Source organism: Mus caroli, chromosome 8 (assembly GCF_900094665.2).
Source record: "Mus caroli chromosome 8, CAROLI_EIJ_v1.1, whole genome shotgun sequence".
NCBI lineage: Eukaryota > Metazoa > Chordata > Mammalia > Rodentia > Muridae > Mus > Mus caroli.
In genome coordinates, this window is record NC_034577.1 from 40,846,681 (window position 1) to 40,873,929 (window position 27,249).

The window sequence follows — 27,249 nt, forward strand, 5'->3', positions numbered from 1 at the left end:
AGCCCCAGCCCCAGCCCCAGCCCCAGCCCCAGTCCCCTACCATAAGCTTTTATGCCCCACATCAGGAAATCGTTTCCATCTTGAAAACAAAAGTTATAGCCCCTTGTAATATTTTCTAGCTGTGCAAACATAATCCCAGAGCCCTGAGCCTAAAAGCTAGCTGCTGGATCTCAGAAACACAGGGGACTGCCGCCCTCGATCCTGCCGCCTTCCCACATAGCTCTGCCTTGATTGCGTTTTGCTTTTTAATATAATGATGTCATTCCCCTCCATTCCCTTTCCCTCCCGTGCTCCCCCCCCCCCTCACCTCCGTCTCCAGTTCTTGGCCTCCTCTTCTCTGTTGCTTTGACCTCGATCGATACAACCTGCTGAGTCCTCTGTGTGTCCTTTGCATGCTCGGGGGTTCGGAACTGACCACTCGGTGTTGAGAAACCAATTAGGGGGCGCCTTCCTTTGGGGAAAGACTACTTCCCCCAGCTCTCAGCACCCCTTGGTTGCCCACAGTTCTTTGTGGGGTCGGGTGGGGTGTGGGTGGGGCCTTGTGAGAGTTCTCCCTTCCTTGTTAGCATGTCCAGTGTGTGGTCCTAATCTGGCCACACTGATGTAGTACCATGAGTGAGGGTTCCCTGCCGTTTTTTAGGAGATAGAATCTCACAGCATTCTTGGTCCCTCGTTTGTTATAATTTTTCCATCCCCTCTTCAATGGTGTTCTTTGGGCCTCAGGTGAAGGAGTTGTGTTGCTGTATGTAGATGAATCTAATTGATCCTCCGTCATAATTAGTTTTTCCCCGTATTTTAGCCTTGACCTTTTGTGGTGTTATGTGAGGGCAGCTGCGAGGATGGAGAGCTAGGAATTCCTTGCAGGGGCCTCTTTGTTCGTTTGATTTTAATATTTATAGACGACTCAGAAGAGCCCCGCAGGATCTACGCCAAAACGTCAATCACTTTCTCCGTTTCCCTTACAATACTTGAATTGTACCCAACAATTAATTGGTTATTGATATAAATTAAGTCCCTAAAATACTCGGCTATGGCAACAACCCAACACACAAAACTTTACGTACTATGAAGAGAGAACGTGTGTTCCTTCCAAATTCAAAAGACAGATAACCACAATTGCCTGAATTCCCAAAACATTTATCTAAATCTGTATCTGATTATTCAAGAGAAGGCCAATGAATCACCAAAAAAAAAAAAAAAACTATACTTGAGTTAAGGATTGCTCTGAAACTGACTTTGTAAGCAGCGCTGGACAATCTGGGCCTCATCCTGCGTGCAGCCCAAATGAGGCTGCATCACAGAGACCCCAAGATCCTAGCCAACTTCCATACTATCAATTGTGGCAATATCCCATCACAGTTTTGAGTTATCCTTTTAGATCCTTAAAGTCTGTGAATATGAAATTTATGACAGCAAGGTGACATAGTCACCCGAGGACGTTCGGGAAGGTAACAGGTTCTCTGGTGACCCCAGAACAGTCATCAGGTGTTGTCCTTCACATATTATCAGAGCATTTCCCACTCTGGGTAAAACCTAAAATTCTGTCAGGTCTCTTTGTTGTCTCTTGGTTCGTATGACCAACAGCAGGAGTCAGTGGCTTTGGGGGATCATTTTCCAAAAGAGAAGCCACTTGACAAAATCTCTTCCTTTCTCAGAAACCCTGTGAACAGACCCGGGGAGCCTCACCAAGTGACAGTGCAGCCACCAACTGAGTCACTGGCCCATGACCATGTTGATGGGACACAGAACCAAACTCTTCCTCAGCCGGATTTCACATGGACCCCAGACTTCCTGCTCCTGCATTAATAAATGAAGTCTACAGGCCATTCTTGAACCTTGAAGCTCGAGGCTGCCATTTTCTCCATTGTCCTCTTGAAGTCAGACCAGGAAGAGGAATTCCTCGGGCATCTGGACAGAGACAAACTCCTGGAGACACTGAAGTGGCCTCTCATGCATGCGCAGGTTTTGTTTGGTTTTAATCCCAATAATTTAATCTTCTACCCGTAAAGGCAGCTATTGAAGCTACACGAATTCGGTAGCTAAATTGGTAAAGATCCAGAGATGAACTGGAAGGCAATACAAGACATAGCAATGGCCCAGCACTAGATATGCCTTGCTTCCTAATCTCAGTAACAGAAACACATGCACTCCAGACTCCAGATGACCTGAACTGAAAACCAAACTATTAGGAAAAAAGCTGCTATAGCCCAATCAACAAACTGCATAATGAAGTGACTGTCCTAATACCCTATGGGCTCCTGAAGACCTGGGAATGGGTTTTCTCTTGTGTTGTCTGCAGATCATCCTGGCTGCTCTGCTGGCCCCCCACCACAGTGTCTGCAAGAACACCAGTCCACAGCCAGGAGATGGGGCAGAGCCCCATCATCAGATGAAACCTGGCCCGGCTAAGTTCTGCTCTCTTATCTGCAGCTTGGAAGAAGAGTCTCTTCTAAAGAGGAGAGAGGCAACTGATGGCAGCTCTTCATAGATCTAATGCCACAGTCCATCTCAGAAGAGGCAAAGCAAAACAATAAATTAGGATGGCTCACCAATACACATGCACATTCCTACCTGCTATCAAACATCCTTGGTTGGGAACCTCACAACTGTTAGTCTTAATTGCTACTTCCAGATCAGCAACGAGTGCACTGAAAAATACCATGCCTACCCTGCAAAGTTCATCTATTTTAAACCATCTTTCAGATCCCTCCTCTAGGTTGGGGGCCATCGTAATTATAGCTAGTTAAGTCCTAACTCTGACACACACACACAAAAAAAGTTCTCAGAAACAAATGACCTCTTTTTAGAAACCCAAAACCTTCATTACCAACCTTAGATTATCAGAGTATAATAACAATAACTCTGACTATGGCTAGGCGAAAACAGCGCAGCAGTTGATAGTCTTTAGGTGTTTAGGAAGGCATTTAACCACACAGGACACAGAGGAGCCAGAGCTGGGCCAGGGTATAGAGTTGGCTATATGCAGAGCCTGTATGTACCCCAGCTAAGGCAGCCTTCTCACACGTTCCCAGCCCCAGGCAATGACTCAGCGTGGACTGTGCTAGCAGAAAACCAACAGAAAGGGTCTGCGCATGTGCAGAGGATCCGTAACGAAGGGGCTGACAAAGCAACTCAAGCTATGAGCGACGCTCCTCGGGATGCACTGTTTGGATTCTCATGGCTTATGGTGGCTGCCGGGACACCAACCCTCTCTTCCGTGGCGTTCACAGTCAGCGGCTCTTTTTTTCACTTACGGCCCAGTTTCCAACCTCTCCATCTCTTAGGTAATCTAGTTAAAAACTCCACCTACTCCATCCTAATTCTAAATCAGGGGATGAAGTACGAACAGTTTATGGTAAGAAAACTTAGATGGCCTCAATTCAAATCCCCTGCTCTGTCGCGCATCAGCGGTGTAAAATGTTCAACAAGAAATTCCTTATCCGTATATGGACAGGAAGATACATAGCATCCGCGCCATACTTCTGGTTGTTGTGGCATATGAAGAAATGTAAATGTTGCCTAATTGGCCCTCAGTACACGGAAGGCATCATCACTCAGAAACATATCTATCATTTAGAGTGCTTGTGTTGGCAGATCCCTTTAATTATTTAATTATTATTTTATCTTGATGGTTTTATTGTTTGTTTGTTTGTTTGTTTGTTTTGGCAAGGCCTCATGTAGTCAGACCGGCCTTCAAATTCTGCACGTTGCTTAGGATAGCCTTGAACATTTGATACTAATGCCTCCATCTCCATCTCCTAAGTATGTGCCAACATATCAGGTTTTATATGATGCTGGGAATCAAACTCAGCGCACTGTGCATGAGAGACAAGCATTCTACCAACATAGCCGAGTTCCCCCCCCCAACACCCCTAAGTTAGATCCCCCTCTTGAGAATTTTTTTCTTAAATTTCAATTTTCATTTTGTAATTTACCTTGAATATTTTGCCTGTTTGTCTTGAATATTTACATAGGTATTGTTTCCTCTTAAATTTCAGAAGCGCATCTGTTCTCACACAGATGGTAGGGTACAAGAATATCAGACATAGCCTCGTCTTTAAGGAAAATTACCTGATTCCTCCACACAGCAAAGAGTCATCATATGCAGCCTACCAGTTCTGAGTGTAGGGATTATGGAAGAGGGCCAGGCCAACAGTCTCTTTTCCTTTGGTTAGTGCAATTAAGCGGTGTAAATAAGATTTGACAGGGCTATTTCTATTATTGAGGATGGGGAAAAAATAACCTGTTTTCAAATGCCATGGCAACAATTGATATGCTAATTATAAATAATTTATCCATTCCTTACATAGCCTAAGGACATAAAAGGAATGGCTTCCTTTCATTAAATATTCCATAACATTTAAATCTTTCACTTCCTTAGACAGGTCTTCCTCCCAATTATCTCAAATTAGTGTGGTTCAATCCCAGTTAGATGGATTACACTGTCAGTGGAACATTTTATATATACAGCAAGTCACACCTGACAAAGGCTTAATTCAATGATCAATTTTTCTTGACTACGGCTGGCAAGGAGTCCTGACTGTCCTAAGGAAATAGCCCTTTACGATGACAGAATCCCATTCGAATTATTCTTAAGGCCACATTAGAAGTAAACTCGGGGGTGACTTGGTTTGAGAATTTTCACCTCAGTTGGATCCCCTTTCTGGGTATTTAGAATAACTCACACATGGCACCTTGATAATGTTTCTCTACCAAGGACAAACCTCCAAAGATAGTGTCCCAGTAGCTTCATCTGCAGGTCTTATATTCGAGGAGAAGGGACCACCCACATTACTCTAGGTCCAGCTACATACCAATGTCTGCTTTCCCACCTTCTCTTCAGGCCACTGTACATGCTAGATAGACATTCTTCCAACACACCCCTGTTGCTGTCCCGGTCTTGAGAATTTTATAAAAAAAAAAAAAAAAACAACAAAACCCTAACTCATACAAGTTGGAGGCCACCAAAACTTCACACACACACACACACCCTCAGCTGACCAGTGTCTTCAGAGTGACTTCAACACCTCCTCCTGTCTCCTCTTCCAATTCTCCCGGTGGATAAAGATTTTGTGCTTCAGTCACGCTGGACATGGTTTGCCCCAATCCTCACACCCATTCTCTGCCATTCTTCCTCTTGGCTACTTGACCTAGATCCGCCTGTGTCAGGGTTACCTCTCTGTAACTGCAAATCCCAGCACGCTACACCCCTACTTAAAATTCTTGGGTGACATTTTATACTTAGAACAAAATTACACAGCCAGGGCTATACAGAGAAAAACCTTGTCTCGAAAAACAAAAACAAAAACAAAAAATTACAGCTCCCAGCTTAAAATACAAGGTTCTTCTCAATTCTGGCCTCTCCTTCCTTGTGTCTTTCATCTCTCACTACACCTAGCTAGCTTCCAAAGGGACAGAACTACTCATTGGGAAACCTCCTGTCCCCTACAGCTCTCCCCCACCCCCACCCCCCAATCTGTACAGTCCTTACCTTGCAGGGATGACTCTAGTGAGCCTATGACACTGCCTCAGAGAGCTCTGCACCCCTCCTCTCCTCCACTAGCTCTGCTGAGCCCTACAGATCCATGACATCACCCACTCCTAACTCTTCCTCGCCCTAGTCCCCAGCCCTGCAATTGTTTCCTATGAGTCTCCAGGAAGTTGTGGGCTTCCAGAATCTAAGTACAGATGTCAACCCTCTGGAGGGACATGCAGATCAAGGTCCTCCTCTGCAGGCACCGATCCTGGCTGATGGGACAGTAAAGACGTAATAAACAAAGACACTGGGAAGCCCGCAGTCGGAGACGATGGCAAAACCAGTGGCTCACAGACCCAAAATTACCTAGAGAGTGTTTAAAAACATAAAGTTCTGGGCCTCGTCCCAAACCTACAAACACTTGGAGAATGAGGCCAAGACGTGCGCCTGCTTAACAAGCTCCCTGGATGACTGCAGAAGGAACGGGGCCGACGCTGGTCCCCAGATGGTGTCTAGGAACTGCAGTCTACACAGAACGTTCCTGCCACAGCTATTTCCTGCTGCGTGCAGCAAGGAAGGCAAGGACAGGGACGACTCAGTGCTGCCGAACAGAGCCTAAGGATGTCACCCCACACCGCCTGAAGCCGGTCGGTGAGGCTTTGGGACTCTGCAGAGTGACACATTTTGGTTTTGGCAGTATAGTCCATGGTCCTAAGCATCTTTCAAGTGATTTGAAGGCAAGGGCACAAAGGCTTGCTTCTTCATATCCTTAAGTTGTAACACCACCTCATGACTCGCACTGTAAATGGGGATCAAAGTCAAATAATTAGAAGTTAATTATGCCTATGGTAGTTTGAATAGGTACAGCCACACACCCCATAGATTAATGTTTGAATGTTTGGCCCATAGGGAGTGGCACTATTAGGAACTGTGGCCTTATTGAAGGAAGTGTGTCGCTGTGGGGGAGGGCTTTGTGGTCTCTTATGCCCAAGCTCCACCCAGTGTGGCACACAGTCCCCTTCTGCTGCCTGCAGATCAGATATGTAGAACTCTCAGCTCCTTCTCGAGCACCATGTCTGCCTGCATACCACCATGCTTCTTGCCATGATGATAATGGACTAAACCTCTGAAACTGTAAGCAAGCGTCAGGTAAATGTTTTTCTTCTTAAGAGTTACTTTGGTCACGGTGTCTCCTCAAAGCAATAAAGCCCTAACTAAAACAATACCCATATTTAAACACACCTTTCATTAAAAAAAATAAGAAAATAATGATCAAATAAAAAATAAGCCCTTTCTCCTAGTTCTATCTTCTACCATGGTCGTCCTTACTGGGCAACTAAAGCCTTTCTATGAAGAAACAGTGCCTATACCTATTCCTCTGTGTGTGTGTGTGTGTGTGTGTGTGTGTGGAGCGCCTGAATATCACAGCATGTGTGAGGAGGTCAGAGGTCAACCCTGCATGTCAGTCCTTGCCTTCTTCCAACTTGATTGAAATAGGGTTTCACCATTGAGCATACCAGGTCACCTTCTGGGGACTTCTGTCTCTGTCTCCCATCTCACCACAGAGCCCTAAAATTACAGACACTGACTCAAACTCTCACATTTGCAGGGCAAGAGCTTAACCTTCCACTGAACCTCAGTCCAAAGAGGCATTCTTGTTTTGTTTTGGGTTTTGTTTTTTCGAGACAGGGCTTCTCTGTGTAGCCCTGGCTGCCCTGGAACTCATTTTGTAGACCAGGCTGGCCTTGAACTCAGAAATTCGCCTGCTTCTGCCTCCCAAGTGCTGGGATTAAAGGCGTGTGCCACCACTGCCCGGCTCCAAATATGCGTTCTTATGGTAGGTTGCTGAAACTGCACACCCATCGCATCTAGAGAATATGATGTTCTGTGATGCTGACATCTGAGGGATGGATTGGAAGCTGTTGGCTGTAATGTAGAATGCTGCGATAGCTGCGAAAAGTTTGGTGAGACCTCACAAAGAAGGAGAGTTTCTTAAGAGCCAAGCTTTCTAAGCTATTTGAAAGAATTAAAAACAAGGTCTCAATCTAATACTCTCTGAATAACAGTATCTGAGTCAAAATGTTCACTGGAAGATGAATGTTGTGTGCATCCACAAGATAATAGAATATTATTTATCCTGGGGGAAAAAAAGGAAAAGAAATCTGAGGAGGTAGAGCATCATTGAACTTTCAGGATGTGACACGAAGTGGAATAAACCAGTCACAAATAAATACTATATGATTTCACACAGAAGTGCTTCAGTGAGGTATCAGTGACGCAAATCCACAAAGACACGACAGCAGTTGTTAGGGACCAGGAGGAAGAAAATGAGAAAATAGTGTCGAAAGCATATTTAAAAATAGGTTTACAGGGGGCTAGGGAGATGGCTTAGTGGTTAAAAAGTACTTCTAGGGGACCCGGGTTCAGTTCCTGGGACCCACGTGGCAGCTCAGCCCGTAACTCCAGTTCCAGTGGACTGGTACACACACGAGACAAGCACATACATGCAGGCAAAACACCAATATACACAAAGTAAAATTTAAGCTAGGTTGACAGAATTAAATATATTTTTACTTTAGGGACAACCTATATTTTTCAAAAGAGCAGGGCACAGGGACCTTACAGGGTCTTCCCGCTCATAGGAAGTTGGGGGTGGGAAGTAGTGGGTGGATATGACTAAAACACATTGCATAAATGCATGGAGTGTTCAGAGTGTACAGAAAAATATTATTTCTTTAAAAGTCTTCTAATTGGAACACTATGCGTCTTGCATATTGTTGAACACCCCATCCCACCTTACCCAGCTGAGGCTTGTAAGTCCCTAACTCCACCTTTTTTTTAAAAACTTTTTAAAAATATTATTTATGCTATGTATATGAGTACACCGTAGCTGTCTTCAGACACACCAGATGAGGGCATCAGATCTCATGACAGATGGTTGTGAGCCACCATGTGGTTGCTGGGATTTGAACTCAGGACCACTGGAAGAGCAGTGAGTGCTCTTAACTACTGAGCCATCTCTCCAGCCCCTTATCTTTTTTTTAAGATACAAATTACTAATCAGAGTTGCCTCAGCAAATCATCAGACATAAAACAATTACACAAAATTCAAAGAAGGAACATGAAGATAATTTTAGATTCTACTCTTGAGAAGTGGAACACAAGTGAACTTGACCTTTTTACACAGTGACCCCCTTGACCTTAAAGCTTAAACTTTACAAAAATCATAAGTCATGTGTTTTTTTAGTTAAGACCTATCAACTTTGTATTTTATCTCTCCAATATTTTTGTTTATAGAGAATTTAAATATTAGTAGAAATAAATAATTTCAACTACTTTTACTTAAAATTTGAGGAATTTTTAGAAAATATATGACTAAAACCTTGTGCCTATTGTTAGGTTTGCTGAACAGCGGGGGCTGGGGTGGGGGGGGGTAAGGCTCGGTTTCTGGATTCCTTTCAGTGCTATATATTTCAGGGAACTTATAGGTTCTAGATTTTGCAGAAGTTTTTACCAACCCCTCCCCGCCCCCGCATTCTGTTTGCATTCACCCCCGTTACCAAGGGGAACAAAACTCAGCCGCCCATTGCTGAGAAACTCTGGGGACTTCGAACTAAGAAGAGTTTTCTCTGATGGAATCACTGTCTTACAAGGAGTCACAGGCACAGCCCCCACCCCCCACCCGAAGTGAAGATTTCATAATACACATTTAGTGTAATATATTCTAAGCCAGTTAACTGATTGGCAAAGACATCATTCATTTATCCACTCTTAGCCATCTATAACGTTATCACTCTATATCATCTAGGATTCACCCAGATCCCTATTTTATTAACTTCTTGATTATGTTGGATTTAATCTTATCTTCCACCTACAGGCCTACACAAGGCCTTCTTTGCCTGATAACGTCATCATGAATTACAGCATCAGGTCCTGTCAGCTCCCTCAGTGATTTGGCCTGTGGTTATCTTCAGAGTGTACACTCAGTCACAATGCTTCCAAAAACCCGTGGCAGAAGTTAAGGCTACGTTCAACCTTTTTCTTTCGTCGTTTTCACGGCCGAAAGACTCAAGAAGAGTACAGAGAAAATATAAGGCGGTAGAAGAAAATGTGTGTTGCCTCGGAAGACGACGGCTCAGAGGCTGCTCGCTGTAAAAGCAAGAGAACCTACCTGAGCTTAAGTCCACACACCCATATAAAAAAATCTGGGTATGGTCATGTCTATGCCTATCACCCCATCTCTGAGAGGAGGGGAGTGGAGACAGGAGGATCATGGGTGAGTGGGTGACGGCCACCAGCTTAGCTCCAAACTCAGCGGAAGAGCCTGACAAAGGAATGAGGTGAGGTGAGGGAAGAGAGCATCCCCTCGGTGCCTCTTCACCTTCCGAACGCTGCGACCCTTTCATGTGGCCCCTCAAGGCGTGGTGACCCTCACCCACGAAAGCAAGCATTTTTTCTTGCTACTTCATACCTGCAACTCTGCTACTGTTTCAAATGATTCAAATATCTGGTATGCTAGATGGTCATAGGTGACCTCTGTGGAAGGGTCATTTGACCCCAGATTGGGACGGACCCACAAGGTGAAAACCACTGCCCTACCTTGTCCTGTGGCCTCTGCATGCAACACAAGGTACAAGCACTCACAAAAAACAACGGTACACAAACATAACACACAAACACACCACATTCACACATACATACATACATACACACATTATAAATATATATTAAATCATACATAATATATAATGAATACAAAGAAGAAAATGTTTGGCAAGTGAACACGATTAGGAGTTTACACCAGAGTATACATTTACTTGGGAACACTTTCAGTCGAAGTTGCGCATGTGGCTGTCAGGCACCTTTGTGCTAAACGAGTTAAGACCTAGGACTTGAGCAAAGTGATCTCCCCGAGGAATCAGGGCTAGCCTTTGTGAGTGACAGCCGTGATAACATCAAGCCAATTAAGGCATCGGAGGAGCTCACGAGGTGATAAGAAGAGGAAAGGCAAGAACAGCTCCCCACCCCACCCCTGACAGCTCCGCCTGGGCTCCACTACTCCAAAGAGAAGACAGGACGATCCACCGAACTCCTGTGGGCTGGAGAAAGGTCATTCTCCAATAACGTACATAATTATTGAGGTTAAAATTCATTAAGACAGGTACAGAACAACCTTAAAATCTGCTCCTCTCAATTCAACACAGGCTTCTTGAGTGGAATCTAGCCCACTTCACCCACCTTAAAGGAAGTACAAAGTAGAAAGCTTGGAGAATAAAAAGAGTTCTATTTAAAATAAAATAACAACTTAATTCCGGACTGGGAAGATGGCTCTTAAAGTAAAGTGTATGTAGAGCAAATAAGAAGTCCTGAGTTCAAATCCTCAGAACCCACATAGGATAGCCCAGGCCTATAACTCCACTGCTGGGAGAGGGTGGAGACAGATATCCCAGGGGCTCATCCAAAAAGGTAGGCTCCAAGCACAATTAGAGACCTTGTCTCCAAAGAGATAGTGGTGGGACTAGAGAGTTAGGGGCACTTAGCGCTCTTACAGAAGAGTGGAATTTAGTCCCACCATACACGTAGGCTAGCTCAGAACCTCTTGTATGTATCTCCAGGCCCAGGGCACCTTACACTCTCTTCTGGCCTCCAAGGGCATCTAAATGTATGTGTGCACATGTGCAATATACACATTCATGTGTGCACACACACATATATACAAACATACACAGAGATATAAATAAATCTTTTTTCAATATGACAGAGAATGATAAAGGAAGACACCTTATACCAACTGGCCTGCACATATATGCACAGGGAGGAATGAGCCCACCTACACATACGTGGACACACACACACCAAACGAACACATGACCTTTCAAGTTAATTTTAGCATTGTTTAGACATAAAGTCTCAGCTGAACGTTGACGATTAAAGGTGTGCTGTGGGCATGCTTGAGAGTCAGCACTCTGTGTGCGTACGTACAAAGCCTCTCGTTGGTCCTACTGAAAACACTCACTGGTGGCTGCCATGCAGGCTTGGTCTGAGGCCTCAGTGAGGTAATGGAATTGCACTGCCTGGTAGATGTACGCTGTAGATGGGGTACTCATAAAAAGTAGGTCGCTGTCTCGGGAGCAATGTGAATAAAACATGAGGAGTCTGTCTGGACACCTAAACTTTGTTTTATAAGGGATGACGTAGTCAGACTGAAGGAAACCGGAGGAGGCCTTCTGACCCCAGGTGCTGCCAAGACTTAGCCAAAGCTTCCAAGAACCTGTCTCCCAACAACCTGCCTCCATGACAATTCGCAGCTGTTAGCCACACCTCCGATTAAACCTGCAGCATCAGTTCCAACCAAAGGACCAATGCATTGCTAGGAGCCTTCCACAGAGGTGGCTGAGTTTTGTAACCCTGGGCAGATCCATCAAAAGTGAGAAAATGCACTTGGTTTAAAGGAGAGACAGCGCTAGGCTTTCCCTCCAAGTGGGCCTTGGGAAAGAAGACCTTCGTCTCCTTTTTCAGAGTGAGTTTCGGTGAGACCCAATTTTGTTGCATATGGAAATGCATACACACAGTCCAGTTCCCACCTCCAAGGAAGCTTTTTGCTTTCTTTACCCTCCCTCCCTCCCTCCCTCCCCCCCTCCTTCCCTCTCTCTCTCTCTCTCTCTCTCTCTGTGTCTCTCCTCTCTCTCTCTCTCTCTCTCTCTCTCTCTCTCTCTCTCTCTCTCTCTCTCTTTCTTTCTTCCTTTCTTTCTTTTTTCTTTTTTTCTGCCTTTACCTTCTACTAAAAAGTCAAAATAAACATCTCAGGTTAAACTGCACCTGACTAAATGATTATTAAGTGAAGTCCAGTTCCCTTGGACTCAGATTTCACAGGAATGTTGACTTCATAGTGATCTGGATCATTTTTTCCTAAGTTGGAAATCTGAGAACAAGGAGCCTACTTAGATAAATGACTAATTCTGTGGGCTTCCTTAGATCATGTATCAAAATCAATGTAAAATGGAATATTTGATTTCTGATCAAATAGAGTCGGTGTAAGAGGCTAAGAATCTGACTTAAGTAGACCCCTGACCTTGGTCTGACCTTGGACAAGTTGGCTGTTGCACCCTCAGCTGTGAAGAACCAAGGAAGACCCAGGTCTGCATAGCTGTGTTCCAAAGGATCATAAACAGCAGGACCTTACCCTGCACCGGGGGCCCTGCCAGCTCTCTCCCATGCCTTTAATCCACACAGAAACTCCCTCAAATATCACTGTGTTCTCAGTTTATAGATAAAGAAATTAAAAGTAATCTGAATACATAACTTGCCAGTACTGTACAACTAGTAAGTGGATACCAGGGCACCCGATGCAACTGTTTAACTTGCTTTTTTCTTCTTTCTCTTTGGTGTGTGCATGCATGTGTGTGTGCATGTGTGTGTGTGTTCACCTGTGTGCAGGCACACGTTTATGTGCATGTGTGAATGTGCATGTGAAATATGCAGACAGGGGCCTGACACTGACATCCAGAGGCTTCCTTGACTGATTATGTATATTAATTCCTTGAGGCAGAGTCTCTAAATCAAACCCAGAGCTTGCTGATAAACTAGTCTCAAAAGGCAGCTTGCTCGGCACTCAACTACTCTGGCTTCCAAGGGCCAGGATTACAGTCAGGACCCCATACCCAACCAGCATTCATTCTTAGGATTCAAAGCTGGTCCTCACACTGGTGCTGCAAGTGCGCTAACCACTGGGAAGTCTCTCCACTTCTGCTGATTTTGGAGCCTTCGCCCACAGATGAGGGAAAATCCACACAAATTCTGATTCTCTTTACTCTTCCACTTAAGATTCGATCACTTTCTCTAGAAGACTTCTAAACTTTTTTTTAAGTCTATCAACATATGTCCTTTGTCTACACTGTAAAGAACATGTTGATAAACATGGGGGAAATGTGTCCAAATACTTCTTTCAAGTATTTGGAAACCAATTTAAAGGAAAGTTCAGGTGATGTTCCCTGGTTTCCTGGGGATCTATCTCTGTTACAGTCACAGATATGAACATCTGATCTGAAAGGATGTTTTCTTTTAGGCGGTTGGTGGGTGGAGTCAAGAAGATGAGTTTGGTTTTCAACATTGTCAAAAGATCTATATGGGATTGGTTTTTTGTGTGTTTGCTTGCTTGCTTGCTTGCTTTTTCCACAAACAGAGGCTCCACCAGTTCAGCCTAGGGACCATAGACACGGCTCCATCTTCCCTGTTTGCCCGTTAGGCTCAGAGAGTGCAGCAGGGTGACAAATACCTACAATTACACAGCAAGGTCTTCACACCACTCCTGGTCGCTAACTGTGCCTCGGGTTAAAGAGAGATTTGGACTCCTAATCCATTCTGTGACTGTCAGGAATCTGAACGAGACTGTGTGTCTTCCTACTTATACATGTAAACTATTAGCTACTAAGGTTCTAAACCTAAAATAGAGGGGTCACACAGGAAAACGATGACCCAATATATAATGCTCACATAGATGTACAAGGATACTATGGGAACACAAACTAGCACTTCAAAAACAACCAGGCTTCCTCTAGGACAGTGGTTCTCAACTTTCCTAATGACGCGGCCCTTCAATCAAGTTCCATTTGTTGAGGCAACTCCCAACCATAAAGATTATTTTTTGTCACTTCATAATTGTAATTTGCTACTGCTATGAAATGTACATATCTGATATGAAGGATGTCTGATATGCAACCCCCGTGACAGGGTTGTTCAACCCCCAGAGGGGTCTTGACCCACAGGTTGAGAGCCACTGCTCTAGAAAAATCCAAAGCACCAAGAAGTCACATGAGAAGCAGGAGGGGCTATCATCAGACATGTAACAAAAGCCTGGAACGGTTCCAAAAATAAGAGCAACATTGATGCAAAGTAAAAACCAAAATTGTATTTGTTGTATAGTTTCCATGTAATTCTTTCTTTAGAACAAGTCTTAGGGTTTAAAGTGAAGTGACAACTGCTGATGCTACTGTCTAACTCTAAGTGGATGGATCCTTAGTTACAAGCAAGCACAGGTCAGCAATGGCTCTCTAAGAAACAATAATAAACAACAGCAGATCCATACCTTTAAGGAATCAGACTTTGTTCTAAGGGCTTCATGCATATGACTTCACATAATTCACCCCATACCCGATGAGCAGGTACCATTATTATTTCCATGTTTCAAGACAGGGAAACTGAGGTCCTAGGAAAACAGCTAACATATCTGCTTACTCACAGAGTGGTAGGAAAGCTCTCCGGGCCTGCCTCTAAGCCCTAACTCACAGAGCCAACAGCCTCTCAGAAAAGCACACTGTTCAAGTATATTAGTGACTCATAGGTGACCAGGCATGGTGGAAAAGTCAGGCTGGGAACCCTGAAGACAGAGACACTTGATGAAGGAAAAGGCCCTCATCAGCAGTTACAAAAGAGCAGCTGGCATCACCAGCACAGTCACGGGGACACAAACTACCAAGGGCTATCACTACCTTGGGATGGAGAGGAGAGGAGAGGAGAGGAGAGGAGAGGAGAGGAGAATCGTGCAGCCATTGAGCATCTCCATAGAGAAGACAGACTCTGCCTAGTACCAATGACCCAATGGTAGGCAGATCCATGTCCTAAAGCCCCTGTAACAAGTAACACAAAGTGTAGCACAGAGCAAGAGAAAAAGATTCTGATTCCTAAAGTTGGATTACAGACACCTGTAAGCTAGTTCCTTCCAGGACACTGGGGAAGAATACATCCTGGCCTCTTTCTAGCTTCTGATCGTGGCTAGCAATCACTTGGCTTATGGATACTCCCGAATCCGCCCCTAGAGTCACATGATGCCTCCTCCCCTCTGGAACTCTTTTCTTCTATTTACATATTGGGTGCACAGCCCACCCTACTTAGCACCTCAACAAGACTACATCCACACCTTCTTCCACATATGGTCATATCCACAGGCACCAGAGGTTGGAGCTTGAATGGATATTTTGGAGAGACTTATCAAACACATATCAGCTGGGGGCTATGACAGAGCTAAAAGTGACACTCAAATGTGGGGAAACGAAAATGACCGACACACCTCAGTCATCGTGACGGGCATCATCCCACTTACTGAGCAAATCATTTCAAAGCAAGAAGTGAGTGCACAAGAAGCAGTGGAGATGCTATTAGCTCTTCTAGAGGAAGAGATCAGACAGGAATGTGCATCAGGGCTGAGGCAGGATGTTAATTGCCAGACAATCCCTCCTTGGGAAACTGTGGCCATCAGAAGAATGAGACCAGGCATCCGTCCTCTACCCGAATGCCTGCAGGCATCTGCCAAATATCTCTCTTTTATCTTCAAAAAGAGAAAACTTGGCCTGGAGGAGTCGTCTTGGATTAAAGTAGAAAGATGAATGGAGTTTTTTTTTTTTTTTTATAAACTGTGAGAGTGAGTTACCTAAGCCGTAATTTTTCCGCCGAATAGGTATATGACAGATGTTTGAAACATACATTATTTACATAGCTGGTCTCTTCTTTTGTGCAGTCACTTGCGTGACTCTCCTCCTTTGCAAACCTGCCTTACAGATACCCAAGGCATGCTCCTGCTGTCAACAAAACGGCTACTGAATCCATGCAAACACCAATATCACAAGCCTAAGAATCACACCAGACGTCGGTTCTAAAGGCCAGGGGGTAACCTACAAGCAGTGCTAAGGATGCTTCTCCAGGCTTTTGAAAAGCCAAGGAAAACTCAGTCCGTGAAATCCAGTTGACCCTCCATCTGGCGGAAATAAAAATAACTGAAGCCACCTAAAAAGCCGACCAGAGTGTACATAAAAGCCAGGCTATTCTGGTGTTCTCAACTGCTCCTCGGCACAGATGACGACCTACAGCCCTCGCACCTCCTCTATGCACAAGCGTGCCTAAAGGACCTCCTGGCTCTGGGAACGCATCTGTTCGACCAAAATAGAACTCATCATCTGTTCCACTGTCCCCGGCTTCCTGATCGTTCTGATCGTCTTCAGAAACAACATCTCCACTCATCTTTTTAAATTGGTGTAGATTTGTTATAGAAAGCAATGGAGGATTTCTGTGACAGTTTTAATCCAGGATATCATGTTCCTTAACCACACTCACTCATTACCCTCTCCTGTGACCCCTCTCACTGGTTCCCCATCCCAAATGATCCTTCCATTTTCATGCCGTGTGTGTGTGTGTGTGTGTGTGTGTGTGTGTGTGTGTATGTATACACACTCTAGACTCCACATATGAATAAAAACGCCTGTGCTTTTCTAGGCCTGGCTTCTCTCACTTATTGAGGTAAACTCCAATTCCACCCATCCTCCTGCAAACCTCCTCTTTCTTTACAGCTAAATAAAGCCCCCACTGTGAGTGTACACAGTGTGTCTTCTTTACCAGTCATGTTGTCGGACAGCTAGGTTCATCCTATAACTTGGATGCCAAGGACAGCGTTGCACTGAGACAGATGAGCAGATATCTCTGCAGTAGGCTGATCTGGATTCTCTAGGTGTGTTCTCAGAAGAGGTATAGTTGGATCACGGGGTTCCACTGCTGGATTTTTGACGAACCTCTGTGCTCCTTTCCATAGTGGCTATACCGGTTTTCATTCCCACCAGCAAGGTATAAGGGTGCCTTTTATTTTCTTTTACTTCTTAAAACCAACAAGTTCCAAAGACTAATCCACTCCCCCATCTGCCAGGTCCTCCCTTGCATCTTCCTCCCATCCCTCCCTCCTTGGCTTATACAAGTTCTGGTTCAAGTACACAGCTCCCGTGACAGTCAGGCCTATGCGTTCTTCGCAGCTGGTTATCTGGTTAAATGCTTTGAGCCAAAAAGAGTCATAGTCTCATTTTAATGGGGATTAGAAAAAAATATAATTATCAAGCGAAACCTGCAGTTTTACAGAAAAGGTGTTTTCTTTTTCATTCACTTCAGTAAACAGTGAGTTGGGTTGAAAGGGAACCTGGAAGGTCCGGGTGAGGTGCTTCTGACTCTGTTGAGAGCTTGGTCCCCATTACAGCAGCATCGTGTGCTAGATGTAACGAGACAACTAGACAAAGGGGTGCTGCTCTGCGGAGGGGATCCATGCCCACTTGGAGGAAGGAAGTTTGGTCAGATGTAATTGGACCTGTTCTCACTACAATGAGCTATTACACAGTGAGGCCAGACCAAATCTTCCCTCCCTTCCACATGTGACCAGCTGTACTGGAGCCCTGGATAAAGGGGTAGAGGGGGAGGGGAAGGGAGAGCAATCCCACAAGGACACTACCATTATGTTATTCAGACCTTACAGTCAGTAGAACTGTGTACCAAATAAACTTCTCAGCCCCAGATAAAACAGCCTAAGACAAGCTGTGTATGGTTAAGACTCCCCCCAAAACATATGGATACAGTGTAGCAAGTCAATGTAGGGAACCATGGTTCTAGGGTTATTTTTTATTTTAAATCATCTACTGCAGGATCACTACGTGGATCCTTCCATGCAGATTTCCAAAGTATTAGACACACATGGTACCCATCTATACTCCACGCCACCACACGTCACCTCGTCTTCAAATGGTTTTTTCACTAGCTCCCTCCAAAAGCCACAAATCTATTACTTGCCTCATAAACTCGGGATTCACCCAAATTCCAAGCTCCTCCCTTGCCTGGTTATGCCATTCTCACATCCCAAAGTTACAATATGATAAACTCCACACAGCATTGTATCTGGCTAATGCCGTCTTCCCCAATCCTTTCCCAATCCTTCTCCTTCTCCATCTCCTGAAATCCTAGCAACTCCTCAAGACCCTAGTAAGCCCTCCCTCCAGTTGTTAACTAGCATCTTCCCCTTCTCTGAACCCTGTTCAGCCTCCACCAATCCAGACTAACTGCTCTACTTGGCTCCTGACTGTATATTCCAACTTCCGATTCCCAAAGGCTCACTCATGAACAGCTACGGCTTTGTTGGATTTTTTTTTCTCCCATAGAAGGAGATGACTCAAAGGTAAGATCTTAAGATTGTATAGTATATAATAAACATACTTGGTAGGATAATATATAGCCTATAGAATTCAAGCTGTAGTTATAAAAGGATGACTCACAACCAGACTTCCAGACATTCTTCCTTTCCTCCTCTTAAGAGAAGTCACTCATCTAAAAGACATCAGAGTCCTGATGTGTGCCAAGCTCAAGGATGCTGGCACAAAAAGGATGTAAATGAAACAGGTGTTGTCAGTTAACAGCTGGCTGTCCGGTAAAGGATGGGACTGGGTGAGCTGGAGGCACAGAACAAAGCTGTTATGATACAAGCAAAAAGCGACTGTCACAGAAAGGATCTGGAGGAAGATAATAAGAAGGGGGGCAATCTGGGCACATTGGGGTGCCCCTGCACCCTCAGCTATGGTGGAGGCTGAGGCAGGAGGGTTGAAAATTCAAGCCAATCCAAGCTATGAGACCTAATCTCAAATTGAATGGGTCAGACAAGACACCTTGACTCTGGAAGCAGAGATGGAATTCTGTCAGACCTGAAGAGGTGGGTAGGCAGGGGAGGGCAGGTTCTAAACAATGTTACAGAAAGTCTGAAACACACATAATGGCTCGAGTTCTGAGCTCCCAGACAGAATAGAAGCACAGGGTAAGGAGGAGGTTGGAAAATGCTGAAAGTCGGAAGACCTTCTAGAGCCAGCAGTCCATACACAACTCAATCCACATGCATGCAAGACATTACAAAGAGAATCAACTTCTCCAGTTTTGCTTTGGGCCAGGTTAAAACACAAAACAAAACAACAACAACAAAAACAAATAATAAAAGCCTTCTGGGGTCCCAAGAAGATTGGCCTAAAGCTGGTCCCTTTGGACAATAACAAAGAAGAACAGAAGATCTAAAGAGCTGGGGTAAAGAGACAAATTTAAAATATTCAAGTAGGAGAAATCAATAGGATTTTCTGGCCAGCTGGTTACACATTCCAACATCACATAAAAATAGTTTGGGGATTTACTACTTAGGGAAAAGTTTATTACATCCTTTATTTTTTAAAAAAAAATTCACCCGCGTCACTTCATTCTTGTGTGACTGTGGCCAGAGTAAATTCAGACTTGACTGTATTCTGCTCTCACTACAACAAGAAACCCACCTTTAGAGCCAAGACATCACGCAGTTTTAAGGCATCTCGCAGTTTTAAGGCCGAGTAACAAAGGCTACGCTAGACTCCAAAGTTTGTGTATGTTCCCAATAGCAAGAACCTAGCCAGATTTGACTCTCAAGCCATGCATTCAGCATAATCAATCTTATGCCAAAGAATGCATGGTAGGCTAATCTACTGCAAATCTCTGGAGGTACAGGGTATTTAGGGCCTCAAATGTCCTGGAGTCATAAACATTCTAAGATTTTGTACAGCATACTCATTTTCTTTTTTCCTTTCTTTTCTTTTCCTTTTTTTTTTTTCAAATAAAAAAAATTCCCAAAGACTGTAGAAGATATTGAAATACCAAGAGAGGTGGCCTTTGTAAACTGCCGGGTGTTCCCTTGGGAAATAATGAATAAAGTCCTTGAACTCCGAGGGTACCATCCCTCCCTTCCACCGGCTTGATGAGAGCAGTCAATATGGGAAGCTGCAAATCAAAACCACTGGAAGAGAAAAGCCAAAGAGGAAAGAGGGAGAAACAGGATGCTATTTATTAAAGCTTGTCACCTGGCCACAATGAGGCACACATTTAACGCAGGGCCTAAGGATGTCAGGAAGCAGGGTCCCAACATGAACACAGCTCGTGCATCGAGAAGTCCAAGGCTCCAGTGTATGGAGAAGGGCAAAGGGCTTTCCTAACGATCAGGTGCTAAGCTCAGAAGTCCAGAGCTTGCTCATTAGAAGACCTCTATAATGGAACTTGGAGCCAAAGGACTCATTACGGACAGAGGGAGGCCATCTGAGTGGCAGGGGACACAGCTGGCTCAGGCAGGCCATGATTAGAACCTGTGTGTCTGTCATCCACTCTCAGGTGTCCTACAGTATGAGAACGTGAGGAATTGGCTCACACTAAAGGGCCCAGAACTAGATTCTGCAAAATGAAAACCAATAAACTAATCGGGTCGGGTGCCAGCCATGTCTCCCCGCTTAATTAAGACCATTAAATCATCACCAGACAAAACCAATCTTCATGTTGCGGATGTCATTTTAGGCTTCTATTTTGTCTTTCTTTTCAAATTCCTTAGGGCCATAGAATGAAACATATTGACTTTCTTCCTTAAAGGCATTACTTAAAAAAATGCAAGAATTGACCTAAAATTTGTGGTCACCATCCTGCTTTCTCATGCATGTGCCAAGCCTTTTACGGGCATGCTCACTAGAGGCTGAAGACTAGGAAAGTTAACTTGCCATCTTGATTGATGGGAGACTCCCCCACCAAAATCCCGGCAGCATTATACAGGGAATATGAAGCACAAGCTACCCTCGGAGGCTTGGCATCCTATGAATGATGTTTCAAAGGATGCTCACACACAAGAACAGGGCAGGCTCTAAAGACTTCGCCCAGGGACCTCTTAAAGCCCTCCAATCATTTCGCAGTGGCCCAGGATCGCAGCCGCCAGTGTTCTGCTCTGGATATTACAGAGTTCCTTTCTCTTGGGGAGTTTGACTCCGCTCTCTAGTTAATACCACCATTTCTATCCAGTGCTAGGAAAATGAGGCAGAATGGTCCCACCGCCATTTGCCCCAACCTTCTCTCCTCTTGGGATGCTGTGCACGTTTTTATATTCAACTTGGTTTGAACAAAAGGCAAGATTCCCCCACTCCTGCCCAGAAGGCACGGTGGGGTAATGAATATGGAAGAGGAACAGTGAACTCTTCTGCGGCCCATGAACTCCCTGGTTGCTAGGAGGCTGGGGACTCTCAGGATTACTTTAGGTTTGATAACTGAAAAGAGACACTGAAAGAAGGCATCGTCTTCATGACCGAAAGGTTCACTTTTCTATGCAGCTGTCTCCTTGCAGGACCTGATCAGCACTCTATGTGTCTGCTCTGACCTTGGAAGCCTACATTTTTATCCTGAAGGGAGCAGAAAAGAACAAGGCCAAAGGTCAAGCCCACTGATATAAATCACATTCGACACTGGTGACTACTTATTACCCGTTAGAAATGGGACTGCCTCACTAAAACTTATAAAGGCCTATACCTCTACTTGAAGCTCCTACTGTGTGCTAGATAGCTGCGCTAAACCCAGGATAGCTATCAGCGTGTGTTTCTTTTAAAATGTCCTGGGATTGTTCTCATTTCCCAAATATTATTTTTTTAATTATTTCCCATAATTTTCATATTTTCTGGAGGGATTTCTAAAAAGTCTCTCCAAGATGAAGCTATTGTAGATTATTTAGCACAAATTTTTTTTTGAAGAGGTTTATCGTGTCCTCTGAAACCAAATAATTTACCTACAACAAAACTCTCCTTGACTGAAAATGGAGTATGGTAACAGGAAATGGTGAGGCCAATGGCTGGGCTAACAAAAGGAAGCGTCAAGGCCTTCAGGTCCCTAAGTCGCTTCATTTCCCAGTTCATGCTATGAGACAAGAAACAAAGGCTCAGCTTGCACCCAGGACAACCAACTTGATACAAGTGCATCCCCTTCACATTCTGTCGGAGGAGCCTCCTCCAAATGATCTCCACGGGTCTCATACAGCATCAGCTTCTAGCACCTCCCACATTCTGAAAGGAGCCAAATTTGGGGGAGGAAATGATAAGATACTCGTCCTCTCGTGAAATCAGCATCCTAAAAGTTACATAGGAGAAAGGACCCACTCCCCTCTCAACGCTCAGACAGAGATTAAGGCATGCCCAATGCCTCAGTATCCATTATTTCTTTCAATGAACACTAGATCTGCTTTGCATTCCATGAACTTGATGACATTTACAATAAAACAGTAAGTAACAGCTCTCCTTCCTAGACAAGACTACGTTTTGTCCAACCCTGCATCCTCAAGAGAATCTAGCAAGACACTGGTCTTGGGGGACACCCCACCAAACGCTGAATGAATGACACAGCTCTCTCCTTGGGTTCCTCTGCTCTCAGCAGTAACTTGATGTTGAATTCAACCACCAGCTGGAAATGGATCATCCTGGGAAGACCACCTGACCATCTGCAGGTGGCACCCGGGATGGAATGAGCGAATCGTGTAAAATTTGAAGCCTCTTCCTCGTGCTCTCAAAGATGTCTCACAGCGCTGGGTAATCATGGACCTCTTTTGCAAAGTCTGAAAGTGTGATCACAAGGAAGCGAAGATGAGACGGGTAAAAAATAGACTCCTCAGGAGTGTGCCTGACATTATTAAAAGAGTCTTGCAGGCTTGTGAGAGAACTGATAGCCACCTGCCCTCCATCAGCTCCGAATTTGGGGTCAATTCTGAATTCTGGGATGGGGGTGGAGGGCAGGAAAGAGAGGTTTGCTGAATGAGGATGCAGTGAGGGAGGGAAGCCTGGAATTAACTAAACTCTCTGTGTACACCAGGCTTATGGGCATGGTGTTCGAGGGTAGAGTTGGATCTAGGTGTACAGTGAATTGACTGGCCATGAGCCTAAAGAATAGAGCAACCACAGCCGCCACTTAAATTACTTAAGCATAAACTATGGTTGTTACTTCCTTTCCAAAGCTGGTTTGTCACAAGAGAGAAAATCCAGGGAGTATGATTGCCAAAATAGCATGCAACATCCTTATGTTGCCTGATTTTGCAATAAAAGGGATAGTTACTTTGATTGAGGCTTTTTCTGGGAATGGAGACGTGGTCACGGTACATTTTTAAAGTGTGAGACACTGACCCCAATTTAAAAGGATTTGCTATTCGGGGAGAAAGTAAGGCTTGACTGTAAGTACCAACCACAAGCTTAAAACAATCTCCCCAGTTAAGACAGGGTTTAGAGTGATTTGGTCTCCACGCTTCCACGACATTGCATTTAAAAGCAAATTCTTTCCAGAATGAAACATTTTTCACACCCTTACTTGTAAGGGACACAAAATGCAAGGTTCGCAGGATTTCCCCCTTCAGCATCCCTGGTCCAGTATCACAAGCCAAGAAGCCAAGCCAGTGAATGGGATTCAAAGAAAACCAGCTCATTCCAGGAGGCTCTGAACAGTCACCGCTTTCTCACAAGAAACCTATTTTTTGAAGCCTTCAATTCTAAGACCATTGTGTTTGCCCTTCCCATCCGGCATGCAAAACACGATACAGCCTCCATTCCATCCACAGCACTGATGCAACCTATGCTAAGTCCACGCGCAATCTTGCGAGCGTTCGGTATGCAAACACACCACGACTCCCTCCCCAAGCTTTCAATGAGCTACGAGGCATAGCTCCTGCATACAAATTGAAACAGCCTCAGACGGACATGGGCAGAGCTTCCCCCTGCCTCGAATCTCCAGAACGGTGCAAAGAACCTGTTCCTTTTTTTAAAGGGGGGGAGGGGGTGTTTAAATATCCTCTAAGCCATAATGCAGGCAGGCACAGGCGAACCTGGTATTGTGGGCAACCCTGGACGAAGGCTCGCCTTTCACAAAGCTCAGGGAAGGCTGCAGCCATCCTATCTCCCTGCAGACCAGATGCTCAGCTCAGTCCCCCTCCCCGATTTTACCTAACGAATAGCTCTCCAACCCCATATTGAGAGGGCCTGCTGTGGATCTTACAGAGGTACAAAATGGTGGATGGGAGCTAATTTTTCCCTGCTCTCCCCATACATAACTCGGCACATCCATCATCGCAGGTTCTCCTCTACCCCAAACCCCCAACTGGCCGCGGCGCAGCGATCACAGGCTGAACCGTGCTTACCAACCTGATGTCATGTAGCCCCTAGAAGCCTGGGGCGCGAAGGCCGCGGGGAAGCGCTTGTGCAGGCGGTAGTCCTTCTCGCTGCGGGACCTCATGCGGTCCGAGGCCCGGTCGGAGAAATCCGAGCTAGGCCAGGCTCGCCGCAAGGTTGTGCTCCGGGTCTTCTTCATGGTGGGGAAGGGCGACCCTGGTGCCCCGATAGTAGGGCCTCAGCGCCAGGGCGCAGCGCGCTGCTTCATCCGTCTACCGAGGCCACGACCCGGGAGGACTCTGCGCACATTTTTTCCCCCAGCCCCTCTTCTCGTCGGTGTCTACACCGCCGGCGGCAGGTCCGGCCCTCCCCACGCCCCCCCACACCCCCACGGAGAAGGCTCGGATTTTACACTCGTCCCACAATGCATTCCACTTCATTTGCAATCCGCCCGGCTTCCAGCTTCCAGATTCCTGGGGGGGAAGGCACGTTGGGAGGCTCGGCGGCCGGGAGGGGGCGGCCCGGGTGGGGGCGCCGAGACTTGCAGCGTGGAAGCAATGGGAGCGCAGACAATGGCCCGATTCAGCGCAGGAGTGCTTAGCCAACTGTGCGCCACAGCACAAAAGACCCAAACAAATGAGGAAGCCGAGGCCTCCGGGGGCCGACCTGGGATCGCACGACCCGGCAGCTTGACCGGTGGGCGGCAGCCCCAACCGCACTAGGAGGCTTCAGCGCGAGGCGTGGGGATGACAGCGTCCGAGTCGCGTCCCCCCGGACCTCCCAGCCGCGAGGGCCGCAGTCCCCGGAGCCCGCTGCCTCTGCTTCTCTCTCGCAGTCCTCGGGAGGCAGTCTTCATTCCAGAGGCTCGAACGGGGGGCGCACGGGAGCACCGGGACCGCCGCTGCGACAACGCAGGAAGAGCCCCGTTGGGTGCTGGCGACCGCGGCGGGGCGTCAGGCTTCCTCCTTCCGAGGCTGGCGGGGGCGCGGGAGGGTGGGGGCGCGTGCCGACACGCGTGGGTCCCCCGCCGCAGGCATACTCTTACTCACGGGCCGCGGTGGCTGCGGAGCCCGGCGATCGGCCCCCGCGCGGGGCCATCGCGGCTCGGGGACAAGTGCGTTGCGCTCTGGCACCGCCAAAAGCGGGACGGCTACCCAGTGTCATGCTAATCTCGGGGCAGCGCGGAGGCTCGGCGTAGATCCCCGCAGCAAAGCCCCAGCGGCGGCGGCGGCGACGGCGGCGGCGGCGGCGCGGGGCCTGGGCCCTGCGGATGACACCGCGCGGATCGTTCCACGTCTTTCCGATGGTCCCTCCCCCTCGCTCCGAGGGCTAGCCTTCGTGGGAACGCGCCGATCTGCGGCGCCCGGCCTGGCCCACCTGCGCCCAGCCGGAGACACGGGGCGCCGCGAACGCGCGGGGACGCCAGGCCCACGCCGACTGCCACGCGCCAACGGCCTGCGCCCTCTGCGATCCTGAGTGGAAGTCACTCCCCAATGGCCTGGTTGCGCTGGCGGGCCCGGGGCCTCTGCACCGCCGGGCCCTGCACAGCTGTTTATGGTCCAAGCACCAATCGCTGCAGGACAGCGGTGCGCGCGGAGGAGGGGGCGCGGGCCAGACGCGAGGTCACGCCGAGTTAAAGGCGCCCGGCCTGGCCGCCAGCCCCGCCACGCGCCGCCACTCCCATTCTTATCCACCACTCTCACCTCCCCATTTGGGTTGCCAAAAATGCGTTTTGAGCTCTAAACAAGGAGAATAAACCTGATTGCCTCTGGAGGTGATCTGTCATTTCCCGTTTGAGCTGGGTGGGTTTTTTTTCTTTTTTTTTTTTTTTTCCTTTTCTTTAATGCATCTGTGACAACGAGACGTTCCCAATCATTTTTAAAGGTGGCATTCCACGCTGATGGGTGACAAGATGCAGAGCCAGCAATAGGAAGCCTTCATGGAAACGTGTGTTCAGCAGTCGGAGGGCCCTAAAGGGTTAAGATTCAGGAAGCTCTGGCAAGACATCCAGGAGGCAGAAAGGCAATGAGATCTAGACAGGAGACCATCATCCATCTCCAGTATGCGGCTTGGTCATACATAGCCAGAACAACCGCTCTGTGGATACCAAGGGGGCGGGGATAAAAAGCCACAAGTCGCATGTAAAACCTATAACTACATCAAGCAATATTAATTACTAACTACAAACCTATTAGATAAATGTTTAGCGACCTCCTTTTAAATTCAAGACAAGCCCTTAAAAGGTACCCTTTGCTAAAATGACAAGGAACAGAAAGACGACTGGTTTAGAAGATCAATGTGTAAAGGGCCATAGAGGTGAATTTTTTGTTAATGTTTTCACGAATGGGTGTTATTGACCTTCAGGTATCTCAAATCAACAAAACATCAATTCTCAAGACACTAAAACGGTTACACAAATTTTTGCAGTAATTATGACTTAAGAGGGATTGTCATCATGTGACAACTTTGGTATTCATTCACTGGGCAGATTAAATAGGCAACATACCAAATGTGGTCCCATGCAATGAATGGTCCAGCAGAAAAGAAATGCAGAAAGCTGAGTTAAAGCCAAAAGTTGTGCCACATTTTATAAAGATGCATTAACCTCTGCGGGGCATGACAGTAGGTGGGGCCTAGAGCATGAAGAGCCCCTCAAAGAGTGAAGGGGTTGGAGTCCAGGGCCATAGGAACAAGTGTGAAGGTCCTGAAGTCGAGAAACGAGGCTTGGTTTCTGTTGGAAGAAATGCAAGAAGGCCAGTATGGCTGGAGTCAGAGCTGAACGGGAAAGCCGTGGGTGGTGAGGTCAGAGAGAGGGAGCGTAGATCATGCAGGGACTTGCTGGCCATGTTCAAAGTTTTATTTCCTACTCTTGATGGACTGGGGGCCACAGAAAGACTCAAAGCAAAAATACAGCCGTGATTTTATAATTTCTATATAGAAGGAGTTTAGAGGGTATAATATAAGGCAGGGGCTGGTTGGTAATTACATGTAATATGTTTTTAAAAAATGATCACCTTCACACTG

At 46.2% G+C, this 27,249-nt stretch overlaps 1 protein-coding gene across 4 annotated transcripts in view; it reads right to left on the reverse strand.

Annotated features, from left to right (window-relative positions):
* Stox2 (storkhead box 2) overlaps nucleotides 1-27,249 on the reverse strand; it is a 229,789-nt gene that overhangs the window by 79,534 nt on the left and 123,006 nt on the right. Inside the window, exon 1 of one of the 4 annotated variants that reach the window (XM_021169886.2) lies at nucleotides 24,259-24,757. The exons of 2 other annotated variants lie outside the window; for them this stretch is intronic. In XM_021169886.2, the coding sequence (XP_021025545.1) occupies nucleotides 24,259-24,424 (166 nt within the window). In that variant the 5' untranslated portion in view covers nucleotides 24,425-24,757. Of the gene's footprint in view, nucleotides 1-24,258; nucleotides 25,783-27,249 lie in introns of those variants that run through there. One more of the 4 variants, XM_021169889.2, reaches the window with a different exon arrangement.